The 26704-nt window shown below is 47.0% G+C and overlaps 2 protein-coding genes across 6 annotated transcripts in view; one reads left to right on the top strand and one right to left on the bottom strand.

The window, feature by feature from the left end:
• KCTD17 (potassium channel tetramerization domain containing 17) lies at positions 1-15997 on the top strand. 5 transcript variants are annotated; one of them, XM_052668757.1, is made up of 7 exons: positions 1-79; positions 2027-2152; positions 8900-9008; positions 10753-10844; positions 11869-11964; positions 12303-12428; positions 13124-15997. In XM_052668757.1, the coding sequence occupies exons 1-7, from the start codon at positions 23-25 to the stop codon at positions 13211-13213; spliced, it is 696 nt and encodes a 231-aa protein (XP_052524717.1). In that variant the 5' UTR covers positions 1-22; the 3' UTR covers positions 13214-15997. The 5 variants fall into 5 exon arrangements, with proteins under 5 accessions (XP_052524717.1, XP_052524716.1, XP_052524715.1 ...); XM_052668756.1 differs by lacking the exons at positions 1-79; positions 2027-2152 and adding an exon at positions 7329-8368 and having other exon boundaries at positions 13124-13260; positions 14614-15997; XM_052668755.1 differs by lacking the exons at positions 1-79; positions 2027-2152 and adding an exon at positions 7330-8368.
• Positions 15988-26704, bottom strand: part of TMPRSS6 (transmembrane serine protease 6) — a 20048-nt gene continuing 9331 nt past the window's right edge. The window contains exons 9-18 of the mRNA XM_052668722.1: positions 26239-26351; positions 25598-25707; positions 23955-24100; positions 22998-23096; positions 20602-20715; positions 20374-20490; positions 19913-20081; positions 18972-19243; positions 17684-17820; positions 15988-16977 (exon numbers count right to left, since the gene is read on the bottom strand). Coding sequence (XP_052524682.1) covers positions 16819-16977; positions 17684-17820; positions 18972-19243; positions 19913-20081; positions 20374-20490; positions 20602-20715; positions 22998-23096; positions 23955-24100; positions 25598-25707; positions 26239-26351 — 1436 coding nt within the window. The 3' untranslated portion in view covers positions 15988-16818. The remainder of the gene's footprint in view (positions 16978-17683; positions 17821-18971; positions 19244-19912; positions 20082-20373; positions 20491-20601; positions 20716-22997; positions 23097-23954; positions 24101-25597; positions 25708-26238; positions 26352-26704) is intronic.

Genomic DNA, 26704 nt, shown 5'->3' on the forward strand with positions numbered 1-26704 from the left:
ACACGGGGTGTTTTCTCCTTCAATGAGTAGAGCTGCTTTTCTTACCTTCGAGGAGCTCTTTGGATCTGGAAAGATAATGGTGTGTTTTTCTCTTGGGTCTTTTTCCCATCTCCCTCCTTACAGTCCTTGCTTGTTTGTTTTTTGTTTTTAAACTCCATGTTAGTCAGTCCCATTTCTGTTCCTCAAAGACTGAATGTCAGTTCTTATAGTGAAAAATGGACTGTATAGGTGTCACGTTCTGTCAGTGGAACATGAAGGGGAGGGAAAGAATGACCAGATTTATTCTTTTCAGTAAGTTTTCCGTTGTTTCCATGAGACTTACCATGTAACCTTAAAAAACAGTGCAACTCTAACCTTCAGCAGAGTAGCACAAAAGGGCAAGATTCTTTTTTTCCAAATGACCATTCGATCTCATATTTGAGAATCTCATATTTGAGAGCTGAAAATCCCCATAGGTATCTCTGCCCATGTTCAACAGTTCGTTTTACCTAGGATTTTATCCCTTTTTAAAAAAAAAACAAAAACAAAAAAAACACAACCAAACAGAAACAAAACAAACAAACAAAAAACCTGCATCTTTTGTGGTTCACTGGTAACTTAGTTAATAAGGTTCTGTTCTGGGGCATGCAGCTACATGTGCCTGTTGATGTCAGAGATGACGTGGTCATGCTTTCTAGAGAATGCTTATAGTCACAGATTTGCAGGGTTCCTACCAAGACATTGAATCCAGCAGCTGGATTCACTTCCATTTGAGGTTTTTTCTCCATCTGCATTGGCTGTAGCCCTGGCTTATGTGGACACAGGCTCCATTTTTTTTGGATCTCCTGTGGAGTAAAGAATTCTGCTGTTCAGATGATTTCTTCCTTTTTCCTACCCACTCACTCACACATACATTATGAACCTTTTCCACAACCCTGTCCCCCCCACTTCCAGTGATTGAAAACATTAAATTTCCTTGGTTGCATTCTGTGTAGCAACTGAGCTCCTTAGGTCTTGGGGCTGACACTGCAGCAAGCATTGACTATACAGAGTGCATGGGAGACTGAAACAAGTGACTTTTAAGGAGGCAGAGCAAGACACAGATTAGAATAAAATAATAAAGCTTTATTTTTGTCAGCTTCTATTTAGTTTTTTCAGTTTAAACTTCCTGAAAGAGCTTTTTGCAAGTTGCATCACATCTTGAAAATTGCAAAGGCTTACCATTCTGGATTAGCTCCTGATCTAATTGGCTGTTTAATTTTATTCTTCCTGCTAGGGAAAGATTTTCTATTCCCATGGTTTATGGATTTCCCCACCCATCTAATTGCTGTATTTGCAAAGGCTGGTAGCAACACTTTGCTTTAATCCAAGTGGGGTAATTTTCTAGCAACTGTTTCCTGCAGTAGAAAGGGAGGGACTGGTCCACGTGTCACGTAGGACATCTGATGCTTTTTCTAACTGATGGCACTTGTAAAAGGCTTTTTAAGCTGAAGTATGGTACTGGGATAAAAATGGAAGGATAAGCACTGGTGTGAATCAGCTGGCAGGTTCTAAACTCTCTGTGGATGGGCCTCCCAATGTGAACAACAAGAACCCTGCTTTTTAAGACACCTTAAATATATTTGTACAGATAGCATTGTCTAATACGTGATCCTATAAGAGGATCTGGCCTCTGACATCTTTTCAAGATTTTTAGCTTTTCATTGCACCAGCCAAGCTTACCTGTGGTTGGTCATTAAGGTTTAACTTTCTGGGTGCGGTAAGGAGGTGTGGCAGATTTTGTCAATATGTACAAATGGGCAAACAGGAGTACTGTGCCTGCCCTGCTTCTCCATGAAAATTATTTTCTTAGTGAAAATGAATGCATTCTTTCAGTGTTCATCATTTACAGTAGATGCAGGGGGCTAGCTTTGTCTTTTATCTTTCAGAGCACCCAGCATACTGTACTGCCCTTGTTTCTTTTTGGGACAAAGCAGTCCTTGGTGTTAGTGGGAATCTCTTTGCTTCCTCCTCATCCTGAGTTTCTTTCCTCTATCATGTGTGTCAGGCAGAGGTGTCTGGTGCAGCCCAGCAAGTCACCTGGAGGCGACAAAATGAAAGATTTTCTTCTCCCCGTGCTCTGTGTTTTGACTGTGTGACTCTGTGGCATCCAGCAGGGCCCTTCCCCTCTCTGGTAAGTGTGCCAAGACTTGCAGAACTCAACTGCTCTTTTCCCTGCTGCCTTTAGAATTACAAAATCTTCTCAGCAGTTTTTCCACTTCCCAGCTTTCAGCAAATCTTTCACCAAGCACTTAGCTTTGCTTTGATTTCCCCTTTCAGGAGAAATGGAGAACTTCCTCCCCACAGCAAGATATTTTGTGTTTTTGGTGTATGCCCTGTTACATCATATACCAAAAATCTGTCCCAGACGGTCTTCTGATGTTTTCCCTCCCTTTAGCTGAGATCTGTTCTCACACTGTGAAGAACTAGGAACACTGTGGGATCTGAGACAAAGTTTTCAAAGCCTGGAAACTGCAAAAGCCTATTTTGAGCCATAACAGATGCTGCCGGACATATGGAACAGCTGAGGGGACTTGCACCAGGACTAAAAATGTTCTGCAGATCTTTATATCTCTGTCTCAGTGGGTGGGTTCCCTGTGGAACTGGAAACAGGGAAAGGGAGAAGTGGAGATGAGTGCATATCACTAATGTTTATAACTCTCCTCTGAAAAATTTGCTGTTGGGAAAGAGGAATCTCATATTTTGGGTAACATAGCATTCCTGGTGAAAGAGAAGTAGCCTAAAAATCAACTCTGATGTGGGAATGGGGTCATATTGACCTGTGGCTAACTTCAGGCTTGAGCTTTTCCAGCTCTGTATAAATTTGAGTATTTGAGGTCAACATGTAAACTTTTAATTAGTATATTTTATTATCTACAATGCTTTTATAGACAGCAAAAGCAGTCTGGGACTTGTGAACAAACAGTCTGGTCAATGAATAACCCTGTGCCTCTTTCAGAGCACAGCTCAGCTTTGAGAGTTTGAGTATTCCCAGCCCTGCAGGGATGACCATGGTGGTAATGGCTTGGATCTGCTCTGCACCTGGCAACGTAGCAGTGTGCGCATTATATGAAGCAGTAGTAATGGAGATGGAGAGGAAACACTGCAGCTGCCTTGTAGGTCCACACATGGATCTGAATTCAGTGGGAAAGGAAAATTTCAGAACCACAGAATCATTAAGTTTGGAAAAGACCACTAAGATGACGTAGTCCAACCTCCAGCCCACCCCCCCCCATGCCCACTGACCATGTCCTCAGTGCCACATCCACACGGCTCTGGAACACTTCCAGGGACGGTGACTGCACCACCTCCCTGGGCAGCCTGTGCCACTGCAGCACTGCTCTTTTGGAGAGGAAATTTTTCTTAATATCCGACCTGAATTTCTCCTGTCACAGCTTAAGACCATTCCTTCTCATCCTATTACTGTTACCTTGGAGAAGAGGCCAACCTCCAGCTTGCTATAACTTCCTTTCAAGTTATGAGAGTGATAAGCTGACTCTCCTCTTCTCCGGACTGAATAATTCCAGCTCCCCCAGTTACTCTCCATCAGACTTGTGCTCTAGTCCCCTCACGGCTCCATTGTCCTTCTCTGGACATGCTCCAGGGCCTCAGTGTGTTTCTTGTATGGAGGGGCTCAAAACTGAACACAGTACTTGAGGTACAGCCTCACTAATGCCAAATACAGAGGGACAGTCACCTCCTTACTCCTGCTGATTGCACTATTTCTGATACAAGCTGCAATGCCATTGGTCTTCTATGCCATTTGGGCACACTGCTAGCTCATATTCAGATGCTGTTGACTAGTAACCCCAGATCCTTTACCTCCAATCAGCTTTCCAGCCATTCTGCTCCATTCCTGTAATGTTGCATGGTGTTGTTGTGACCAAAGTGCAGGATCTGGCATTTGGTCTTGCTGAAGCTCATACAATTGGCCTCTGTCCATTGATCCAGCCTATCCAGTTCTCTGTAGGGGCATCTGCAAACTCACTGAGGGCGCACTCAGTTGCCTTGTCCAGACAACAAAGCTCTTGAACAAGGCCAGCCCCTATACTTACCACAGGGTAATACCACTCGTGGCTGGTTATCATCTGCATTTAACTTCAAAATGCCTAAGAATGAGCATTTCTCTCCTCCTACAATTCCACATCATCGTGTAGCTCATGTTCTGACCACTGGCCATATAAGATATCCTGCTGTCTCTGCAGTTCCCTCTCAATCCCTTTTCCCCCATTCTGGTGCCAGTCATTCTTTCACATACAGAGTTTCACCTTCCAAGAACATGTCTGTGTCCCTCACATGTACCTCCTGCTCATTTCATCACACATTTGCAACACAGCTCCACTTTTTATAGGGATTAAGCACGAACAGGTCTCTAACAACAATCCCACAGTCTCACATTCCTCACCTGTCTTCTTTCTCCCCTGCCACCTTCTTCCTTCCCTGCTTCTGTGAAATCCTGCTGCATTATTTCACGCTTTACTTCCCTGTGGGCCATTTGTTCCCCCACAGACTTTCCCAAATCTCAAAGCAGCACCACTGTCTCTTCCCACACCACTGTTTCTTTCCACTAATGACCACTGCACGAGTGATAGTAATCACTGTTACTTGTAGAGGTTAGTCTTGGTCCTCCCACCTTTTCTGGTCCTAGCACACAACTAGGTGTTATTTACACACTATTCTGTGCACAGGTACATTGCTCACAGTAACTCAAGAAAGATCAGCTCACCTGCATACTATGGAATTTTTCTCTTCCTGGTCCAACATGCCTGGCTCAGATGGCAGTCAAACAGCTCTTCTGGTTGCAAGTATACTGTCTTCCTCTCATCAGCATGTCCCATGTAGGGATTTTCCTTTGCCCAATTTGTTGTGGGCTTAATGGCAAATATCAGTGCTACTTGCCTTCCACCACAGAGAAGAGAAAAGATGGTTTCTTCTCTCCAGTGCCTCATGCCACAATGTGTTAATTAACTAAATGATCATGCAGGTTGAAACCCAGATGTGTTTGCAGTCTGCCTGAGTGGTGACACTGCCTATGCTGACACACCATGATTCCTTCTCCCACTGATGCTCCAAAACTCAACACCTCCTAAGAGCAGCTCCACAGATTCAGTGATGGATCGCATGCAATGTACCCAGTTGGACTCTTCAGGCTGTGATGTATGTATACTGAATGCTGCAGTGTCTGCAGCTTTCTGCAGGTTTTAACAGCAGGCCTGCTGGCTGCTGAACAAAGAATCTCTCAGTTTACCCCTTCCTGTTTTACCTTTGTCCTTGTTCAGGCCCACTACTTATCTATACAAAGGCTACCCAGCTTTTCCTGCCCCTGGTCCATTTGGGCAACTGGACTGTCCCTGTGATCAGCTTTGTGGGGCTGTATGGCATTGCATACTCATGTTGCTCTCTATAAGCTCTTGCTTGCTGTTGTCTCTGACTCTGTGGAAATGTCTTATATGTGCTTATCATCAAAGCAGAAAGAGCTGCCATTCATTATTTGAATTTACTTCTCCTCTGTTCTATTGCTTAATTTTAATGGACCTTAAGAAGGGCAACTCGGAACTATATCCAGTGATGGTGTGCAAATCAGGCTCTTATGTAACCCACCCCAACTTCTCATTATAGCATTTCAGCTGGTAACTCGCCCTGGACTGTCTTCTTCCTAAAAGAGATTTTCACTTACAATGAGAAACTCCCTGTCCTGAGGGAGTTCCAGTAAAGCTCGTACTGTCTATTGCAGAAAACAAGGGATGGGGTTGTTGTACCTTGACCTCTTTTCGTACTTGCATGTTACTGCTTCAGATTGAACTACTTGCCTTTCACCCCATTGCCCTTGGGTGAGCAAGTGTTGGCTACAGATGGCAACTAGCATTGGTGGAAGAAGGTGTGCTCTGAATACAGGCCATCCCTGACCCATGAGCAGCATTGGCATGGGAGATGTTGGAGAGGAGGGCATCAAAAACAAGGGATTGGATCTAAAATGGAGAGAGAGACTGAGGGGCTGTGAAACAGGCTTGGAGGAAAGAGAGGCAAGCTGAACCCTTAATAGAAAAGGAACAAAACAAAGGCAGGGCAGATTCCTGGGAGGAGAAGATAAGGGGCAATAGGCTGCCACCTTCCACTGCTGCATTCATATCAGGGAGCCACGGTCCTCCTTGTCTGTCTCTGCTGCAGCTGTGACCAGAGCTGACAGGATCATATATTCCTAATATACCAGAGTGTAATGCAAAGCTCTCATATATGCCATGGCTCTACTCAGAGCCAGAGGTAGGAAGGAAACAGTCTCACAGCCCGGAGTTGTGTTGTACTGTTTGATGCTTCAGCTCAGGTTGGTGACAGTCTGAGCATCCTTGATGTCTTCTGCTCAGTGGAGAGTGGCCCAGGGGCTGCAAACTAATTTATTAATGGACCTGCTCAATGCAAATAGGAAAAAAAATAATTAATCTCTCTCTATTAACGGTCACTATAGAGCTGGCCAGCTCTTGATATAAATTAAAGGAGACCCAAAGTTATTTGATTTTACACTTTGCAGCAGCTGATCTGTTCCTGTGCTTAGGTTAGTTGGAGGTCAGCAATTTCAAAACCTTTTCCTTGTTACCCTCTCTTTCCCCCCCCTCCCCCCCCTCCTTTGCATTCCTCCACAGAAGGAGCAAAGTACAGCTATATCATCTTTGTCAAGAGAATTCTGGGCAATTTGGGGAAGGGTGACACTACGCTCATGTTCGGTGATGATAAAAGGGAGTGATTTTTAAGCAAAAGAAAAGAGAGAATGAAGAAAAGACAAGAAATGTGAATAAAACATGATCTTTATTTTTCCACTAACTTCCCCCCAGTAACCCCCACCTCAAAAGACCTAAGATCTAGGTGAAAGAACAAAGTGTCTGCAGGGCACAATGGTGCTCCTGCAGTGCTGCATTGCCCTGGCAAGGAGGAACCACAGAGTTGCTTTAGGTGAAGGAAAACTTTGGGCCACATTCAGGTGAAACATCAGCCTTTCCTTTCCATCCCCGATGTGCCTGAGCTGCTGACAAGCACTATTGTGTTTAAGAGGGAGAGGGAAAAGCAGAGCTGCTGGAGAAAGAACTCATTCAGGTCATGCCCATGCCACGGAGTGCATTTGAACAGAGTCCCATGGGTATGAATTGCTGAGCTCCATGCTTGACTTGGCAGGAGGAGTGGCAGAGGCAGGGCTGTGCTCAGCAAGGAGCAATTGGCACATTGGTATCTGCATGTGGTACGCCTGGGGCAGAGGTAAAGATCCATGCAGAGCAGAATTACAATCTGAGCACTCTGCAGCCAAGACAGCAACAGAGCTGGGAAACAGTGGTCTCTGGAATGGTTTGTGACGGTAGGACCACACCAAGGGGGAGGAGGAAGGGGAACATTAGCTGAATCAGCATCTCTTCAGAGTCAGAAGAAAAATTATTCCTGCCCCCCTGCCAGCACTTTGTGCAGATCCAAGATACCGTTCCCAGAAGAGTCCCTACGTATGTTAGCAGAAAGACAACTGTCTGCACACTTTGCAGCAAGAACAGCGTGGCAACTGATGCAGCACAGTGCTGTGAGCCTGGGGTAATGCATCTCCTGAAGGGAAAGCTGTGGAGTGCAGCGCTGACGGGCTTAATCTGCTGACTGCCAGAGATCAGAGATCTTCTTTCTGACTCCAGGGATGCCTGCCTGCAAGATCCATGACTCAAAGCAAGCAAATGACTAGCTGTAGTGTCAGGGTTATGTATTACAGCATCCCCTTTTGTGGGGACAGCTGGATGGAAAAACTACAGTTCCCAGCACCCTTTTGTGCATGTCCCTGAAACTACAGTTCCCAGAACCTTTTCATGAGCTGGGGAGGGTGTACATGGAAGTAATTGCTGAGGAATTTTGCATCACACCCCATACTTTCAGTGCGGCCAGCCCTTGGGTAAAAACTGAAACAGAGGAAAAGCCAGGGAGCACTGAGACTGTGGATTTGCCCACACCTAATAACTGCAACACAGGGCATCCTTCTCCTCCTGGTGTCTCACTGGGCAGACGCAGGGAGGATCCTTGCCCCTAAGGGAAACACGGCTGCTGCGGAAGGAGAGCAAACTACAGATCCCAGCATTCCCTAGCAGGCAGCACCTGCGGCAGTCCCTGCATGCCAGGGGGAATGAGGATGTGGATGGAGGGCGGGGAAGAGATGAAGGGTGCTGTGGGGCTGCGCTGCACCTGGGACCCACCTCCCGTTGATGCCCAGGCCAAGTGGGTGAGGCTCAATGTGGGGGGCACCATCTTCCTTACCACCAGGCAGACTCTGTGCCGGGAGCAGAAATCTTTCCTGTGTCGCCTGTGCCAGGGCGAGGAGCTGCAGTCGGACCGGGTAAGGCAGCTGCATTGCCTCCTGTATCATGCCCCTCTGAGCACGAGGAGGGCTGGAGCCAGACCCCAACAGCTGTAGGAGTAACCCAGAGAAAAATACCTTCGCTTTCTCCACTATCCCAGAAAGAATTTTATCCTTCCAGTTACTGCCTGGCTGTGTTGTAGCCCAGCATCTAATTTCCCCACCTGGGGAAAAGCAAGGCTGTGTCCCCTCCATCACCTCAGATGCCCTGGGAGTACCTCCCAGATGTAGCTGCCTGACTCAACCTTTTTCTCTAGGAGGAATCTCTGTTCCGTCACACCAGGCCTGTACACGTAGTTGCAGGAGCTTGAGGTCAGATTTTTGGCTGGACTGGTCCATGCTGAGATGGACATTCTGAGCATAATAATGCAGGACTTAAAATCTAAGTGAAGTTATCTTGGCTATGGTCTTCTATAGAGATATAGCATATCTCAGGAGAGTGAATTGCAGGTGGGTACAGGCCAAGATGCCCCACATTTTTTCACCTCATGGTCTACCTCTTGTTGCTAGGATGAGACTGGTGCATACCTAATAGACCGGGACCCTACTTACTTTGGACCCATCCTGAATTTCCTCCGTCATGGGAAGCTGGTCCTGGATAAAGATATGGCTGAAGAGGGTGAGTCTTGAAGCTCAGAAGCTTCCCATTTAACCACTGCTGGAGCAGAACAGTAGAATTCGTAGTTGACTTCCTTGTCTTTCATTATCCTGAAGATTGGTGTGGGAGATTTGAGAAGGTCATCCTTGCAGCTCTTGGAAAGCATGTTTCCTTCACTAAGTGGGAATGGAGCAGGTGGAGAAGGCATCCTGTATGTACAGAGTCCTTATGGCTGTTAGTTGAGCAGAGGTGTCACTGAGATGGAAGCAGACTAGGTCTCTCATCCTCGATAGACTGTTTTGTTACTTGTTCCTGATACGCTTTTAACCAGGCTTTGTGACTGAGGTTTGTGTTAATGACTGAGTGTTTCTAATTAGGAGTGAAAACCCAGAAGACTAAACAGACCAACTGACTGTAATAAACCCCATAATTAATCAGTGACATGTAATGTATGCTAATAGTGCTCTGATGGGCTGTGGACTGCAGCAGTTCCAGTGGAGCAAGCCAAACGAACCAATCCCTCATTTGATGTTGACAGAGTCCAATAGGATAACTCAGTAACATCATCATGGTGTTACGAGCCAGCAATCCCCAATGCCTCATTATTTTTTGGATGTTAGGGACTAACAAGCAGCCAATTTCAAAGACAGGCTGTGCTGTCCAGCCCTTGCCAAGCACAGTTGCTGCAGGTTCATTAACCTTCTTGCCTCTCTTACATATTTTTACCAAGGAGTGTTTTATTCAGAGTCATTTTACGAGTTACAATGCAAAAAATATATCTAAGAAGTAGTACAGAATTGTAATAAGCACGATTCAGAGATGTTCCTTTCTTATGGATTGTCACCCTGCGGTCAGACAGAGTTCAGCCAAGGCTTTTAACACCAGATCTGAAACGAAAACAGGAGTCTTGTTCTGTTCACAGCTTATCTGTTGCCTTTTGCTCCTGACACAGACAGGCTAGCATGAAACCAACCCGTTAGAGGGCTCACGATTGAATGAGGGACTCTGAGTGGATCTGAGTCCTCAAGTAGGGAAGAATCAAACCCCTACCAGCACCGTCTGCATGCTGATTTCAATACACATGAATGTTGGTTCCTGAACTCCTTCCCTTCACTAACCCACTGAGAACCCACCTTCCTTTCCCTGATGACTTATTAGCAAGCAGGAGGGTCTCAGGAGAGGTGAAGGATGCAAACACCATGCAGAAAAATCAAAACAGTTCTCTATGTGCCTGCTCTGTGATGAAGCACAGGTGAGAGAAAAAAATTTTGAAATCGTATGGGGATGCAACTCTAACAGGAGGAGGATGGAATTTTTTTTCTGTGGACAAGCCAGAACAAATTGTGGTTCTCTACCTTCCAAAGAGGGCTGGAACAAAGTGATAACTAGTGGTCACTGAGAGCATGGATCCTACATTTATTCTGCTTGGCCTGTAATCTGAAAGTCAATTTTGGACTCTCTGGGAAATCATCCTCTTCCCTGGGAATATAATAGCAGAACTTGGCAACAACCTTCACTGTTCCTGTAATGGTAGACAGCATAAAGAAATTGGGGTGAGCAGTAGAACACAACACAAGAGGGCCAGTGCTCAATTCTCTGCAGTAAAGGTTTCAAGCAGCAGGAACTTGTTAAAGTTCTGAGTAAGGCTTATGTATCATTTCACCCAAGGGACATAACCTTGAGAAGTGTACTTAGAGTTGGCTCTTTTTGGCTTGTAAAACAATATGGCTGTTAACTTTGTGGTTTCTGTGTCATTCTTTCTTAGGGGTCCTGGAAGAAGCAGAGTTCTATAACATTGGTCCCTTAATCCGAATAATTAAGGATCGACTGGAGGAGAAGGACTACACAGTGATGCAGGTATTGTGGGAAACAACAAGCAAAGATAGTGAAGGAAGGAGGAAATGCTTAAAAGGAGAATGAAATCTAAAGGGAGAGCAGGTGAGGGAGAGGCAGAAAGGAATGGAAAGAAACAACTAATTAGAGTTTATTGCTAATCTCTGTTTAGCAAAATCTTGCTTGGGGACAGGCTAACACCAATTTAGTCACAATAAACAAGTTCCACATTTGTTTTGCAGCTCCAGAGGTAGTGCTGCATGTAGCCTCTGAAACAAAATTGGCTTCTAGAAGAAGCCTGCTAGTTGCTGTGGTTGGCAACCCTGCACACAGCAGGGGAGTTGAAACTAGATGATCATTATGGTCCCTTTCAACCCAGGCCATTCTATGATTCAATGATTCTAAGATTCTGTGTTTGTGGTGAGAGAGGAGGTGTTGTGGGAAGGACTACTCTGGTATGGGGAGTCCTGAGAGTGTAATCACAGTGAAGAATGTAGGGATACTTCTAGAGAAACCTGAAGGGAACAAGTGAAGAAATGTCCGTAGAAGCGAAATGCAGAAAATGAGGCACAAGAAATCAATCCCGTGGCACAGTCACACCTTGTCTTGGCTAATAACCTTTTCAAAACTGTCTTCTGGGAATCTTGACTGATATCTCACTTTTCATCATGTCTGCCCTAGGATGTAAGCCTCCAGCAATGCAATCACTCTGTGCTTGCAAAATCCCATCAATATTTGTGGCATTTGCATAAATGACTTTGTAATGACAAATGCAAACTCCCTGTTGGAAAGAGCCCACTGTCTTCTGAGGACATTGCATAAAGCTCTCAGCTGAGTTCCTTTTCTCCAAAAGTGTTAGCATCGTTCTTGCTCCCCAGAACAGCACAGTACAAGGCTTGGTTGTGCTTTCCACCCCATCTTGAATCTTGGATATGGTGAGAAGGATAGGTTTGTAAAGAAGGGGTGCTACCTCTTCCTTCTGCAGATGAGCAGTGGCCTTTAGTATTTGACTTCTGTCAACATCCTTGTCTGCAATTTTTTCTGTCAGGTGCCTCCTAAACATGTCTACCGTGTGCTGCAGTGCCAGGAAGAGGAGCTCACTCAAATGGTTTCCACTATGTCTGATGGATGGCGCTTTGAGCAGGTATGGGGAGGATAGAGGAGGAGGGTGAGGAGTTGTCTTCTGGAACACAGATAGATGGCTGTATGGATGCCATACAGCCCCCAGGCAAGGTATCTTCCCTATCTGAGAATATTGGGTCAGTTGTTGATGGTGCTGTCACACCTACCATCTCTCGCCTCTTCTCTTGAAGCTTAGAGGACATTCCCTGTTTTCTGCACTTGCTCAGCCTAATTATAAGGCCTTTCTAACTGGGGGCAGGGGCTGGAGTCCTGCTGTGCAGCAGGCTTCCTCCTTTACTCCCTAGGTGAAGTGGAAGTTTGCAGTAATATGTTTGTTATCACTTCTTTTGTCTTCTCCAGCTTGTGAACATTGGCTCGTGCTACAACTATGGGAATGAGGATCAGACAGAGTTCCTGTGTGTGGTCTCCAAGGAACTGTACAACTCTCCCAGTGGTCTGAGCTCTGAGTCCAGCCACAAAGCCAAGGTGAGACCAACTTCACTATGGCCTTTCTCCTATTGCTTATGAAACAATTTGCTCTTGTCACCCCCCTCTTCCTTTCTTCTCTCCACTGTGACTGTGGAGCACTCAGTAGTGAAATAGTGGTGATATACAGGGGCTTTATGACATTACACCACGACATTACACCAATGGCCCAAAAAAAGGAATGTGTATGTTCAAGTAGTGATGCCTGGCTGTGTGTGCCAAGTAGCTTTACCAAGTGACCCTGGCACTTCTCATGCTTCTCTAAAATCTTCCTTATACCTCCTCATGACCATGCTGTGTGATTTCCCCAAGGTTTCTGCAGCATTCTCATTCTTTTTTGAGTCCCATCTAAGTGACAGGAGGTCACTTTCTCGCCTTTGAAGGGAGGGATGGGAAAATGTGGTGTTGCATGACATCGTGTAGACACCTAGATACAAGAAGGAGCACTAGAAACTGATGGAAACTGTTGGGCAGTGGGATCACAACACATGTAAGAACAGCCCTTATATGTTGCTCTATAAGAAAAGTCTCTTTGCCCTCTGACCCAGCGCTGTCTTGGCTGTGGGGAAATGTCCCTTTCTATTTCAGCATCATGACCATTGCTTTATGCACTTGTGTATCAGCAAGAACTTCCATGGCTCATCTGGCAAGTGTCTCCACTCTTTCTTCCCTTTGTCCTGCATGCTGGCCTGCAGAGCGCAGAGGAGGACGTGGAGGAAGAAGAGCAGGAGATGGAGGAGGAGGCAGAGGCAGAAGCAGAAGAGAAAGGTGCAGCAAATCCTTGAGGAAAAAAATAGACTAACCCCCAGGCATAGATTCATCCACCTTTCTGGTGAGAACTCACAGCTAGCAGCAGGGAAGAACTAGGGCAAGTATGGGGTGGAGGGGACGTCCTCCCAGGGAGCAGGAGTCTATCTGGAGATAAAGCTCGTAGGGAGGGGTTGTTACCTTGGCTGCTGCTTTACGTTTTTAACTGTTTGGTTTATTTATATTTTTATTTGCAGACTGTCCATGTACTGGACACTCCCTCCTGCTCCCCTCCATCTCTGCACTGTTACCTGCCTGGGACACCCTACCCCATTCCCCAGCCTCCAGAATTCTCCCATCTGCTCTCTTTGCCCCTCACAGCCTCCTTCCAGCAGACCTGGTTCCCGTCTCCCCTTCCAAACCCAAGATTCCGTTTGTTCCCTCCTCAGGGCCCCATCTCTCTGTTCCTCACTTTTCCTACTCTGCAGGTATGTTACCTATATGCACTCTCAGATTCTGCCAGTTTGAGCTCTGCATGAGTGACTCACATCCTTCCATCTTGTGGATAAAGTCCTGGTTTGTAGAGCTTGGGGAGGGGGAGAAGCAATGGGAGGTTGAGTCATTTCAAAGGTGGCTTTTCTGATTCTCATCATACATGTGCCTTCACTTGCCAAGCAGTTCTTCCAGCTCTGGGCTGGAGGCTCTGGAAGCAGCAGGAAAGGTGCAATCAGGAGTAAGGAGGAGGGTGGGGAAGAATGGGGAAGAATGCAAAGCAGGCAGGGATGGCACAGGGGAATGCCTGCCATGTGGCTGCCTGCCATGCATGCCAGATCACTTCTCCTGATTGCCATCCATTCTTGCAGCTGCTCTGCCCTGCTCTGCTCATGCTTCCCTTGACATTGCAGTGCCAGAGGGTGCTGAAGGTGCAGTGGAAGCTGTGGGTCCCTGCTCCAGATGTTCCTCCCTGCTCCAGATGTGCTTGGAAGGGGCCTCTGCTCTGCCTCCTACTGAGGCTTCCCATCTGCAGCTGAACAAAGAAAGCTTTCATAGGAGCACCCCCCTCTCTAGCCAGAAAACAGATTTCTTGTTGAACTGGTGGTGCTCAGTGCCACTTTCCATCCTAGTGGGGGGCACTTGTTAGCTGGATGGCATTTCTCACTTCCCCTGTTCAAGAGCTTCCTTGTTGGTGGCTATGGGACCCGAGTGTTATTCTCTCAAAAGGCAGTGTGTGTTAATCAGACTTTTCCCTCATTTTTCTCTTTTCACCCCACCCTCAATCCTCTTCCTTTCCTTCTTCTTTTCCCTCTCCCTTTCTTTCTTCTTTTTCCTTTTCCTTTTCCTTTCCTTTCTTTATATCTTGTTTCCTCTGTCATGTGCTCTTTCCCTTTTTCTGTTTCTTGCCCTCTTTGATTTGGTTTCTCTCTCTCTCCTTCTCTAGCAGTTACAAGCCAGAGGCCTGAGGATGTGATCCTGAATCTGCACTCCAGCCTTTTAATTTCTGCTTGATATCTTTATTTTTGTACGGTAGCACATGGCAGCCCCCTGTGCCGCAGTGACACCCGCAGCCCCCTTCACTCTCCACACTCAGCTGTTGACTTTTACAAACTCATATCTGCCCGGAGGAGGGCAAATGCTCCAAGGAGAGCTGCAGGAGCTGGAGCTCCATCCTTTTCCTAGCAGAATGGCTTTCTTTAATGTCACAGTGGCCCCTGCTGGGGACATCAGTGATCAACCACTGCAGAACTTTGCTTCCTTCCTGAGCGCTGGTGCCCAGATGTGGCAGCATTTGCACTAGGACCACTCCTTGTCCATTCACAGTTGCAGGCAACTGGTCTGGGCTTTTGCCCAGAGGGCAAATGCAGAGACGCTGTTGGTTTTTTTTGTTTGTTTGTTTTTTGTTTTTTTCTTTCTGGGCCACCTGCATTGCTGGTGGAGTATCCCTGTGCTGGGTTTCTCCTTGCTGGTATCTCACTCCCTGTCCCCCTAAACATCTCTACATTGGATGGGTGTATGGAGGCAGGTGTGTGCTGCCTGAGTACCTGTTGGGGATGTGTTGGTACCTGACAGAAGGTCTGGTAGGACAGGAGCATCCCTGCCTCAGAGAGCCAGGGGTTCGCTTCACCACTGTGTCTGAAGATGCCAGGTTGTAGCTCCTAAATAAATCTCACACTTTCTTCCTCCTTGCTGCCTCTCATTCCAAGTGGTAGAAATTTGGCGTTGGGAGGCTGGACGAAAGGATCACCTGGAGCCATCAGAAGTTGAGCCTGACTACTGGGCACAGGGATATCTCCTGCTGCATTTGTGCTGCATCTCCATGCAGGTGGAGCTACAGAGCAGGTTTGCTAATCGCTGTCCACACCCCTAAGCTGTAATGATGAAGGCTGCCTATCTTGATGACATGTTGACCCTGCTGTGTCTGGACACAGCTGGGAGGGAGGGCAGGAGACTTGCACCAGTTTGCCAGTGCCAGGACTGCAGTTTGGCCAAAAAGATTCAAACCCCAAAAGAATTTGTAACATAATAATCATAGAATCATAGAAGTTGGAAAAGAGGACTAAGATTATCTAGTCCAGCCACCAGCCCATCCCCACCATGCCCACTGACCACATCCCTCAGTGCCACATCCACACGGCTCTGGAACACCTCCATGGACGGTGACTGCACCACCTCCCTGGGCAGCCTGTGCCACTGCAGCACTGCTCTTTCTGGGAAAAAAAATTTCCCCTGAACCTCCCCTGGTGCAACTTCAGGCCATCAGCTCTCATCCTAACTAGTAGACAATAATAAATCAAATTAAAGCAAAAAAAAAAAAAAAAATCAAATTATTTTTATTTCCAGAGTGGCCATGTTATATATATACATATTCCTACTTATGCATATATATATAAGTGTGTATGTATGTGTATCGTCAGTAAAAAACAGCTAAACCCATAGCAGTCACTTTCCAAAGCACTGTGCCCCTAAGCCTTCTCCTTCACCTCCTGCATTATCTGAGTTAGGATTCTGAAGCAGCTGAGAATCCCTCGTGTTGAAGGTGTTCAGAAGGGCTGAAGGGAGAGAGTAGGAGGGACGCTCTAATAGTTTTACTGCAGGCCTGGGATCTTCTGAGGGGCTCCAAGAGCAGCAGCTGGGTGCTGTTCCAACAGGGAGGCAGGGCATGATGCTGAACTCGTGTATGAGAGTCAGTGAGACGTGAAGAGTTGCCTGGCGGAGCTGAACAGCACACACCAGCTAAGAAAATAAGCAATTAGGAAGATGGAAGAGGAGGAGTGATGGGAGGGGAAGGGGGAAGAAGAATGAGCAGCAGGAAGGAAGAGGGAGGGAGATTGATTTCACAGTTACTGGAATCTCTAACTACATCAGTCACATTTTCTTTCAGCAGACGTTCCAGCGTAAGACTGTGGCTGAATCACATGGTTCATGGAAAGTTCAGCTCTTCTTGTACACGGCTGTGCCTGCTTTCCTCTGCAGTCCCCAGTGCAAGCTTTTGTGTTTTTCTTTTCACCCTTCTCAAAAGAGCATCCTGGGGCTGACAACATCCCCTACAGAAACTCTCTTTCTTTGAGAGGCAAATGAGCAAGGTCAGGAATGAGTGCCATTGTGAGCGTAGATCTGATAAGGAGAAAGTAGAGGTGCGTGTTTCTCAGCTCATGGTTTGGTTTATCCAGCCCAGAACTTGTGTGATCCTGGTGTACACTCCATAGTAATTTGGAAGCCCGCACCCCATTCCCCAGCTGACCAAGCCAGCCAGAAACCATCTGCCACTGGGCTCCTCACAGGCCAGTGGACCTCCAGAATCACCCTAGAGAAAGGGAGAGAAAAATGGTGTGATGGTGACCCACTGGCTTCTCCTACTATGTGTTCTTCATTGGCTTCGGAGTCCCTGTGCACATATCTCCTCAACTTATGTCTACACCATTCACAACATCCCTTATGCCTTAGACAGATGTCAAAACTGTCTCCTGCGCAAACATCTGATGTATTGCTGCATTCTTTCATCATGCAAATCCCTCCCCCTTAGCCAGCTCCCAGGCAGCTGGCAGATCTATTGTTTCCTTCTGCTCTGAGGCATTTGCAAATACATTGAGAGTGAGGAAGCTGGTGGAATTTAACAGGATATCCTGAGGGATGGGAAACAGGAATTGCTTGAGATTGATTTACTGTAATGAAGGAACTGACTGGTTACTGTGTCTGACAGATGCTAGTGAAAAGAGAGGGGAAGACTGATGTAGACATGTGACTTTGAAGGGGGAGGTGAAGAGTGGAAAATGAGCTGGAATGAGAAACTGAGAAGTTTCTGTGTATTTGGATCCTGTCTAAGGCAAAAATACTGGGAAGAAGTTGTCCTGTGAGCTGTTTTAGGCCACTGAGATCTGAGGAGTAACTGGGAAGTCAGGTGTTTGACAGTCAGTCTTCTGACCCTCATTTCAGGCTATGGAGTGCATTTGGGAGGCCTGGGACATAGTTCACCCATGCTACCCACCCTGCTCCCACAACCCCACTGTCACCTGGCAGGCATCCTTCTTGCCCTTGTTGTAGCCAGCACAGAGCATCCTGGGAGAAATCATGTAGTGATAGGCCTCGCTGCAGATGTCCTGCTGGATGATCTGCACATCCACCTTCTGCAAGATATTGCTAATGTGCCCTGGGGGTAGAGCACCAAGAGCAATGCAGGTGAGAAAAGGTGGAGCTTCCCACAGCTGGCCCAGTTCCCCCAGCCCATCCCCATCTCATTGCCTGCTGAAAGCTGCCGCCTGAATTTCTCTTCTACTATCCACAAGCATCAGAGTTTCTGACTTTCAGCAGTGCACTCCACCTGCCTGTCAGGAATAGCATTTCCCTGATTTCCCTGCAGGAATATGTCATGGGCATTTTAGCTTTTGGGACAAGGAGGGTTCTGTTTTGGGTCAACCTCTGGAATGCCAGCATTTAGGTTTGCTTCTCTTTGAAGTGATTTTTAAGCCATTCTGACTAAGCAAATCCGGGAGTGTTCAGTTCTGGACAGAATCCTCTGAGTATTTCCATTTGAGAAGCAGAGGAATTCTGGTTGTGACTGAAGACACAAAGCTGAACTGAGTGAGCATGTATGTATTCCTGTGCCCAGACTAAGCAGTCTGGGTCTGTTTGGTGGCCCTGAGGGAAGGGAATGTGAAGGATTATTCCCATATAGCTAAACTCTCTTTTCCTTACAAAACAAGAGGACTCTGGGAATCATGGGAACATATCTTGGACCATGCTGTCTCCCAGCTGTGTATGGGCTCTGTGTGTCCAAACTATGCTAATGTGGTTCTTGAACATCACTCAGACCCTGCACTAAATTTACTAGCACAGTTGTTGCTTGGGAAGATATGGCTGATAGGATCTTTAATATGGCATCCCCAGGAGAGACAGTTTAATGAAGGGTAGTCTTTTGTCTCAACTCTCTCCATTTGGGCACTGCCTCTGGAGAACAGCATGACAGGAGCCAACATGCCTGCATAGTGTGAGGTTGGGCTTTGGGACTGGGGCTGCTCCATGACCACGGGTAGCCAGACTAATAAATTCTGCAGGGTGATTCTAGACTTTGGATGAAGGGACACATGCTGTCCTCAAATATCTTACTAGACTCTCAAATTTACCTCTTTGAAAGAGATTTTGAGACATTCAGCAGGTAAACTGTGACCAAAAAGCAAAGGGAGTGAAGGATGCATAATAGTTCAGGGTGAGCAGAAGGCTGTTCTACCTACCCTACATCTGAACTTATGTTTCCACCTTAGTCCTGCTGCTGTAAGCCACCAGCAAAAACACTGCACTTACCACCTTCCTTGAGGGCTCCCCAGCCAGTGATCCAGCAGTGAAGGCCAGGCTCAAAGATGTGGGAAGTGGCAGGCAAGCAGATGGGCTGGATGAAGGGCGAGATGATCACAGGATGGTCCAGCTGGAGCAGGGCCACATCATAGTCATGGCTGTCCTCCTCATAATAAGGGTGGAGGAAGAGGCGGATCACTTTGAAGGACACCTCTGTGTGGCTGGTGATGTTTTGGAAGTATTTGCCCAAGTAAATGGTCCAGACAGAGGGAGAAGCCAGTCTGCAGGATGTAGCAGAGAAGAAAACTCATCACATAAACAGGGAAGGATGGGAAGAGGTTATCATCAAGATGATACCTCTAAGAAAATCCTATCTCCAGCAGGAGAGTGGGGAGCACAGGGGAACTTTCCCTGGCCCTAAGCAGAAAGAAGCAGGAAAAGATTGTTTTAGACTCAAAATTTTGTCTTTTTGCCTTACACATGCTGTTTTCTCCTACACTACCTATCTGGGTACGAAAACCTCCCTGTTTTCCTATGGCCATCTCTCTGTTCCTCTTTTCTCTCCTTCTATTTCTTATCTCTCACCCGACTTGCAATGTCTCCCTGCCAAGCGCATGCACAGACATACCATCTAACAGGGCTGAACTAGCTTTATCCATTCTGCATCAGGACTCCTCAAGATGACCAAAGTTCGTGTTTCCTCCTGAAAGGACAGGCCCTGGGGATGAGGAGTGTGGGAACCAAACAGCATCTTGAGCAGGTGATGGTATCCCAGTCTCATCCTACCACACGCTGATCTGTCCACAGCAGTAGCAGCATTGGGAACAGGTCAGAGCCAAAGGAAAGGAGGACCGACCTATGAGGTGTCTTTCACCACTATTGTTCACCCAATGCCACACTATGAATCTTAACATCTTTCTCTGCTCCATCACCCTCCCCTCTCCATTCACCTCTCATCCTGGAAGCAATGTGCAGCTGAGACCACCCAGCGGTCAGCAATGAGCGTTCCCCCACAGATGTGGCGTCCCCGGACTTGCAGGCTGGCTTGCCATGGCCATTCTCCTTCCACAGAGTTAGCACCACCAATGATCCTGCTGAGAGGAGCCTGTAGCCCACAGTCTGTGGAGAAGAAGACATGGTTCATTCTTTAGTGGATGAAGGAACATGAGATATCTTGTCTGCCCTTCCTTGGAGTTGGAAATTGATCTTTGAGGTCCCTTCCAACCCAAGCCATTCTATGATTCTGTGATTCTACAATTCTACTCCTTTGGACCCTTGCCCTACCTGGTAATAGGGAAGCTTCAGAGACACCAAGAAGGGCATTCAAAGCATAAACTCTCTCCCTGCCCAAATTGGGGTTGTGGGGCATCCTGAATCTGTCTGTCTAACTTGGGGTTGAGCATTTTCTTACCACAGTGCTTCTCATCAGATAGGTCCTTGCAGTCCACAGTGGCATCACACAGCGGGTTGGGTTTCTTAACACAGGTCCCATCGTCACAATGGTGGGTGAAAGGACCACAGGGGACCACTGTGAAGATGAAGGGGAGACAGGGCTAGGGGAATGTGAGCTACACTACCAACAGCCTTGGTTTGAGAGCAGGACAAGGCATGTGTCAGCCCCTCCCTGTCCCTTCCCTACCTTCACTGCAGTGCTCCTCATCGCTCCCATTGACACAGTCCCGCTGCTGATTGCAGACCCTGCTGAACTCAATGCAGGTGCTGTCCTCTTGGCACTGGAACTTTGCAGGGCACACTGCATAGGATGAAAGCAACCAGCAATTAAATACACTAGACATAGGTGCAATGTCACCAATAGGCTCCACAACCTCTTTCTCTGCCTCATGAGAGCCTGGCAGCCTATGCACAAGGCATTTAATTTCAGGTTCTTGTTGTTGGTCTTTGCCTGAGCTACGCTGTAGATATTTCTGCACCACATCTTATACTTTGCTGATTTTGACCTGGCTCGCTTTGATTTCTTGGCTTCACCTCAGACCTGCCTCAACACTGTAGGCTTGTCTCATGGACCCTGGGCTCTGAGTTGACTTTGGCTACCATCTCCATACCTGCTCTGCTTACCTTGCTCAAATTCTATATTGGGTGGCATGCTGGCTGCTGAGGTCAGTGTTCCTCCTCTTTGCTCTCACCCTCAGCTCATGGATCACCTTCCCTTACAGGGCAGCTGCTCCTGCTCTGTGGTAGGTGAGTCCTGAACCTTGATGGATTTCCTGATATCCATGACATCTGGTAGTTGCTCAGGATGGAAACCAATGCCTACTCATCACAGCTTGATTTCTGATTATGAATTTATATAGCAAGAACTGTTGTTTGCTCTGTTCTTTTGTGTATTTATGTGCAACACCAAACATGATGGACTTCTACCTCCTAGGCCTCCTCTTACTGCAAAGACTCTAATTTTTTTCACTAATTAGTGTGAGGCCTCCAGAAGATTAAAGGCACATGAAGGCGTGAGGCAATGTGAAAACTGGTTTTAAAGACAAGATCTGTTCCATATAGGAGGATGAATAATCAGACATGTAACAACTGCAAGAATGTAAGAACATCTATCTGCAAGAGGAAAGTATACAAGCCCCAATGTCAGAGTCCTGGATGATGGGACATAGTGCATCCTCAGCAAATCTGCAGAAAATACAAAAGAAGGTGATCCTTCCCCTCTATTCAGCTCTGGTGAGAGACTTCCAGAGCATTGTGTTCATTTCAGGGCTTGATAGTACTCAAAACCTGACTGCCCAAGACCATGAACAACTTAGGTGACCTACTTCGGGTGGTAAGGCACTAGAAGAGGTTGCCCAGAGAGCTATTGGATATCCCATTCCCATCCTAGGTCAGGCTGGACGGACTCTGAGCACCCTGATAGAGCTGTGGGTGTCCCTGCTCATTGAAGGTTAGTTGGACCAAGATAATTCTATGATTCACTGACACCCCCCCATAGCTGCCCCTCAAACTCAGTGATTCTGTGAGAACTTTCATGGTTTCACCACCAAATGAAAATTTCCTTTTGAAAGATTTCTCCATTTTTATTCTCTTATTCTCTTTTGTATTTTAGACTGAATTCTGAATCCTTCAGAATTGGCCACTGTCTTCAGTAGTTCAGGGATCTTACTGTCTGAAAAAACAGCCAGAGGGGACAACTAATGAAAAATTAGTTGTGGCAGCAATGTGATGAGCACCCACTCATACCAGGGATGGGATATGGTTTGAATTAGGTGTCTTGTCTGAGTCTGAACAGCTCTTCCTATGAGAACAAGACTTTGCAGCAATCGTGGGATACTGTGGACAGATACTTTCTGAGCCAGTACCAACTAGTATTTGTGCTGAGAATCAATGTTTGGTCAAAATATTTCCCAACTGGTTGGCTATATATTGTTCAGGATTTCTTCATTTAATGTGTCACAAATGGCCTGGAGGAATGAGGAGGGAGCAGAGCGGATGGTGGTTTTGAGGTGGCGTTGACAGGGAAGGAGGGTTGGGAAGGGGACACTGAGTGCAAAGACAGCAGAGGGGGCTGCAGGCCAGGGCTGAGACAGATTGCTGGGACAGGGTGGTGGAGAACAGGATAAGGTGGTGGGCAGAGGGATCTTTCAGACTGTCTGAAGCTCTTGGTGCATGATATCAGGGTTCTCCAGGGATGACTGCACTATGCACAGGAGATGTAGTTGATGCTCCATCTCTGGAGACACCCAAGGTCAGGCTGGAAGGGCTATGAGCACCCTGATACAGCTGTAGGTACTCCTGTACATTGCAGGGGAGGTGGACCAGATGCCCTTTAAAGGTCTCTTCCAACTCAAACCATTCTATGGCTCTATGAATAATTGCTGCTGCTCCTTCTGGAACAATCTGAAACCACTTGGCAGTGGGATAACACTTTTGTGGATACATAGAGTTTATCTCTTGAAGGGGGAAGCACAGGCTGTACTCCGGTCATGTGGATCCTCCCCCATCTCTTCCTACCTTTGGAAGAGCAAGGAGTTGTGTCCTCCTGGGATCAAAAACAAGCAGCTGGAAATCATCACTTACCACAGTTTCTCTCATCCAGCCCATTGGGGCAATCTTTGATTCCGTCACAGGCTGGGACACACAAGCCATTCACTGAACACAGGAACTCTCTGGGACAGGCTGTGAAACCACCAGAAAGCAATCAGTCCCCACTGACTGGAAACCTTGAAGCAGAGCATGGTGACTTAAAAGTGGAGCATGGAACCGCATACCTTCCTGACTACACACAAGCTGCAGCAGCTTGCACGTGGCCTTACTAAAATCCCCCAATCTTGCTACATCATTCACCTGCCTGGCACACTCTACCTCTGATCTAGCACTGTTCCATGACTCCTGAGCACTGCAGCAAAAATTAAATCATTTCTCTGGGGCTGTGATTAAATCTTTGTCAGGGCCACAAATGAGCTGTTTTTAGACACTTGTTGCCAGGTACACATATTCAGGTACTGGCATGGATTACAGCAACCCTATAGAAGGGAACTGGAAAAACCTTGGAAAGGAGTATGGGTGTACAATTGCATACGTATGTGTGCATTATTTGTGTGTAGTTTCATTTCTCTCTCACTTGCACCTCTTCCAAGTCGAGCAGGAAACAGATCTCTCTAAGAGCTCTTATGATTGAAACAAACACCACTTCAAGTCAGAGATGGCCTCCCATTGAAATCTCAAGGCCAATCCATGCTGTGGGCACAGGGGTGAGCCAGTAAGCAGTGTTCTGGAGCTGGGCCTTGGTGCCAGAATGCTCTGGGAACATGAGTCAGAGATTATTGCTGAAGCAGCTTTAGATGTAAACACTTCTTTTTGGGAGATCAGTGGTGTGTGCATCACTGCGTTCGTGAACATGTGCGCTTGGCACCTGGAGCTCATGGGATGTGCTTTGTATTTCTCCTAAGACAACCCAAGCACATAAGGGGCTGCTTGTAGACATCTGAGACCTCCACCACCCCTCTAAGGAGCAAAGGGGAGTCCTGAACTTACGATCAGATTGGTTGTACAGGCTGTAAGCTGCCTGCACGCCGGGGCCAGTTAAGGAGATCTGCGAGGTGAAGGTGATGGCAATGTCAGCAGAGGATGTGACTGGGATCCTCTCAGCATAAGCTTGTAGGGTCCGCAGGCCGCATAACCTGAGGAGCAAACACAGATGGGATGTCCCAGGCAGCAAGGGAGAAGACAGCCCAGTGGGGCAAGCGGGTTTTCTGGGGCTGGGGATGATGGGAAGGAGACCACACAGACAGGCTGCAGGAGATGAGGCAAAATACTTTAAAATGGTATAAGGTTATGAAGGAGCAATGGGAAAAGGCTGTGATTTACACCCATGTCCAGTCAGCATGTAGGAGAACTGACACTGGATCTTGCTCTGCCTGGTTGGATCTTGCTCTTCCTGGCCACAGAACAGTGGCTGAGCAAGACCAAGAGGGGAACGAGTAACCCTGTAGAAACAAGAGGCCCTGTGTGGGCACAAGGCAACATAATATAGCTAGGGCCTGCCCCAAAATGACTGAAAAAGGTGGATGACAAAGACCCAGAGATAAATAGGAATGAAAAAAAACACCACACACGTACGCTGTGGTGGGAACTGATGCAGAAAAAAAGGGAAACAAGTAGAAAGGCCAAGAAATCAGAAGCTAAATACCTGGGCACAACAAGGCACAATTAAGCCTGATGAACAAGATGAGAACAACCTACACATATTGTCACTCAGTTCTACCCTCTAGCCATACACAAGTCCAGAGTGACCCTACTTTTGGACATTTCCCAATTTGGGGGCAAGCGTTGAAGTCAGGCTACACAAAGTAGCTCAATTCTTATATATATCTTCCCTAAGAAATCAAGTTGCAGAAACTGTAGATCTGATGGCTGCAGAGAGGAAGGTAAGTTGAAAAAAAAAAAAAAGAAAATCCTAAGCCAGGGGAATGCAATGTTCAGTAACTTCTGGATCAGATCCTTCAGAGGAAAAGAAGTTACCACTGCAGGAATGGTAGGGAGGAAGTCAGTGAGGCATGCTGGGGAAGGTTTTGGAGGGAAGAAGACAATCTTGCAGTGATTGTTAGGAAACAAAAGGGTCCATCCAGCTCTGAGCCTGCTTTGAGTGCCTGCAGCTGTGTCTCCTTGCATCTAGGCGATGGTGAGCAGCAGCCTATGTATGGAGGAGGCTGATTATGGGAAGTCCCACAGGGGTATGCGGTTCTAATCAAAGCAGGAGGATCTGGAACTTGGCGGAAGATCTGTACGGAGGTGGATGTGAGGCAACGGCACACGCAGATAATAGTGCAGAGGTGGTGACAGGCAGATTTGCAAACACAGGAGGCGTGGGAGGACACCAAGGTTACACACAGAGGGGAAAACTAGGAAGCATGATGCAAACAGCAAGACAGAGAAGGCAGGCTGGTAATTCGGAGCAAATTTATAGGAAATGTGTTCACTAGGGAGCCTGTGAATGAGAGAGGCTGAAAAAGAAGTAGGCAGGCAAGAAAGAGGCACCATCCCAGATAGCGACCACAGAGCACAGTGATGGGATCTCCCTCAGACCTGGTGGCTGAACTGAGAAGGGAACCTACAAAGGTTTCATCCCAGTTGAGGAGTGGGAAGCAAGAGGCAGAAACCAGGACACTAGCACAAACCTTCTGTTCTGAATTATCCACTGGCCTTGTGTACAGGGCAGGTCCTGCTTCTGTCTGCTGAGTGCATAAGCGTCAAACCACAGAGTGACCCCATAGTCGAGGGATGGGACCTGCAGGGGAGGAGGTTGAGAGCAGTGTGGACATGGTGGCTTCCTGTGAGTGCTACAGCCCACCCCATGCAACAGAAGTGAGCAGGGTAGATGTGAAGGGGAGAGCTACCAGTTCACACATTGCAAACCAGAAGGAAGGACCATCTGAGTTAGGCCCAGGTTATAGCCAAAGGTGGCTCTGCTGCCAGTCTCAGATTGTGGTAATTTCTAGTAATCTGGTTTTGTCTTGAAGAACAGCTCTGGAGCCAAGATTCCAAATTCCTGCTCAGCAATGGCATCTCTGCTTTAGCATGCAATATGAGACTCCCTTGCTTCCAGAAACACATATAAAGTGCAGGCTAGGCAGGCTGCTGCCATCTTCTCATGATTGTCTTATGGAGAGAACTGGACAAGTGCTGTAAAGCACCTGAATCATAAAATCAAAGAATCATAGCATTATAGATTTATAGAATCACAGAACCACAGAATGGTGTGGAATACCACATGGATTTCAGGGAGAAGGTGGATGCTCTTGTAAGGGCTGGATCTTACCGACATGTGCCAGGTGCACTGGGTATTGGGTGAGTAGTAACTGGGGTAATGTGGGGTGCTGATCATCCCCTGCAAGTCCAGGCCTTCCCGCAGGGTTATATTCACTCCACAGGCTGTAAACAAAGACATTGAAAACTCTGCTACCTGTCAGCTCAGACTCAGCCTGGTATATCATGTACTTAACCAACTCTGGTAGGGAATAAAAGAGGTTCTAAGACCTGATGCTAACATTCATAGAATTGCAGAATCATTGAGGTTGAAAAAGACCTCTTACATCAAACAGTTCAGCCATCAGCCCATCCCCACCATGCCCCACTAATCATGTCCCTCACATCCATGTGGTTCTTCAACATCTCCCAAGATGGTGACTCCACCACTTCACTATGCAGCCTGTACCCATGCAGCAACACTCTTTGGGAGAAGAAGTTTTTCCTAATATCCAACCTGAACCTCCCTTGGCACAAGT

Source organism: Tympanuchus pallidicinctus, unplaced genomic scaffold (genome assembly GCF_026119805.1).
Source record: "Tympanuchus pallidicinctus isolate F22 unplaced genomic scaffold, pur_lepc_1.0 scaffold8, whole genome shotgun sequence".
Classification (NCBI taxonomy): domain Eukaryota; kingdom Metazoa; phylum Chordata; class Aves; order Galliformes; family Phasianidae; genus Tympanuchus; species Tympanuchus pallidicinctus.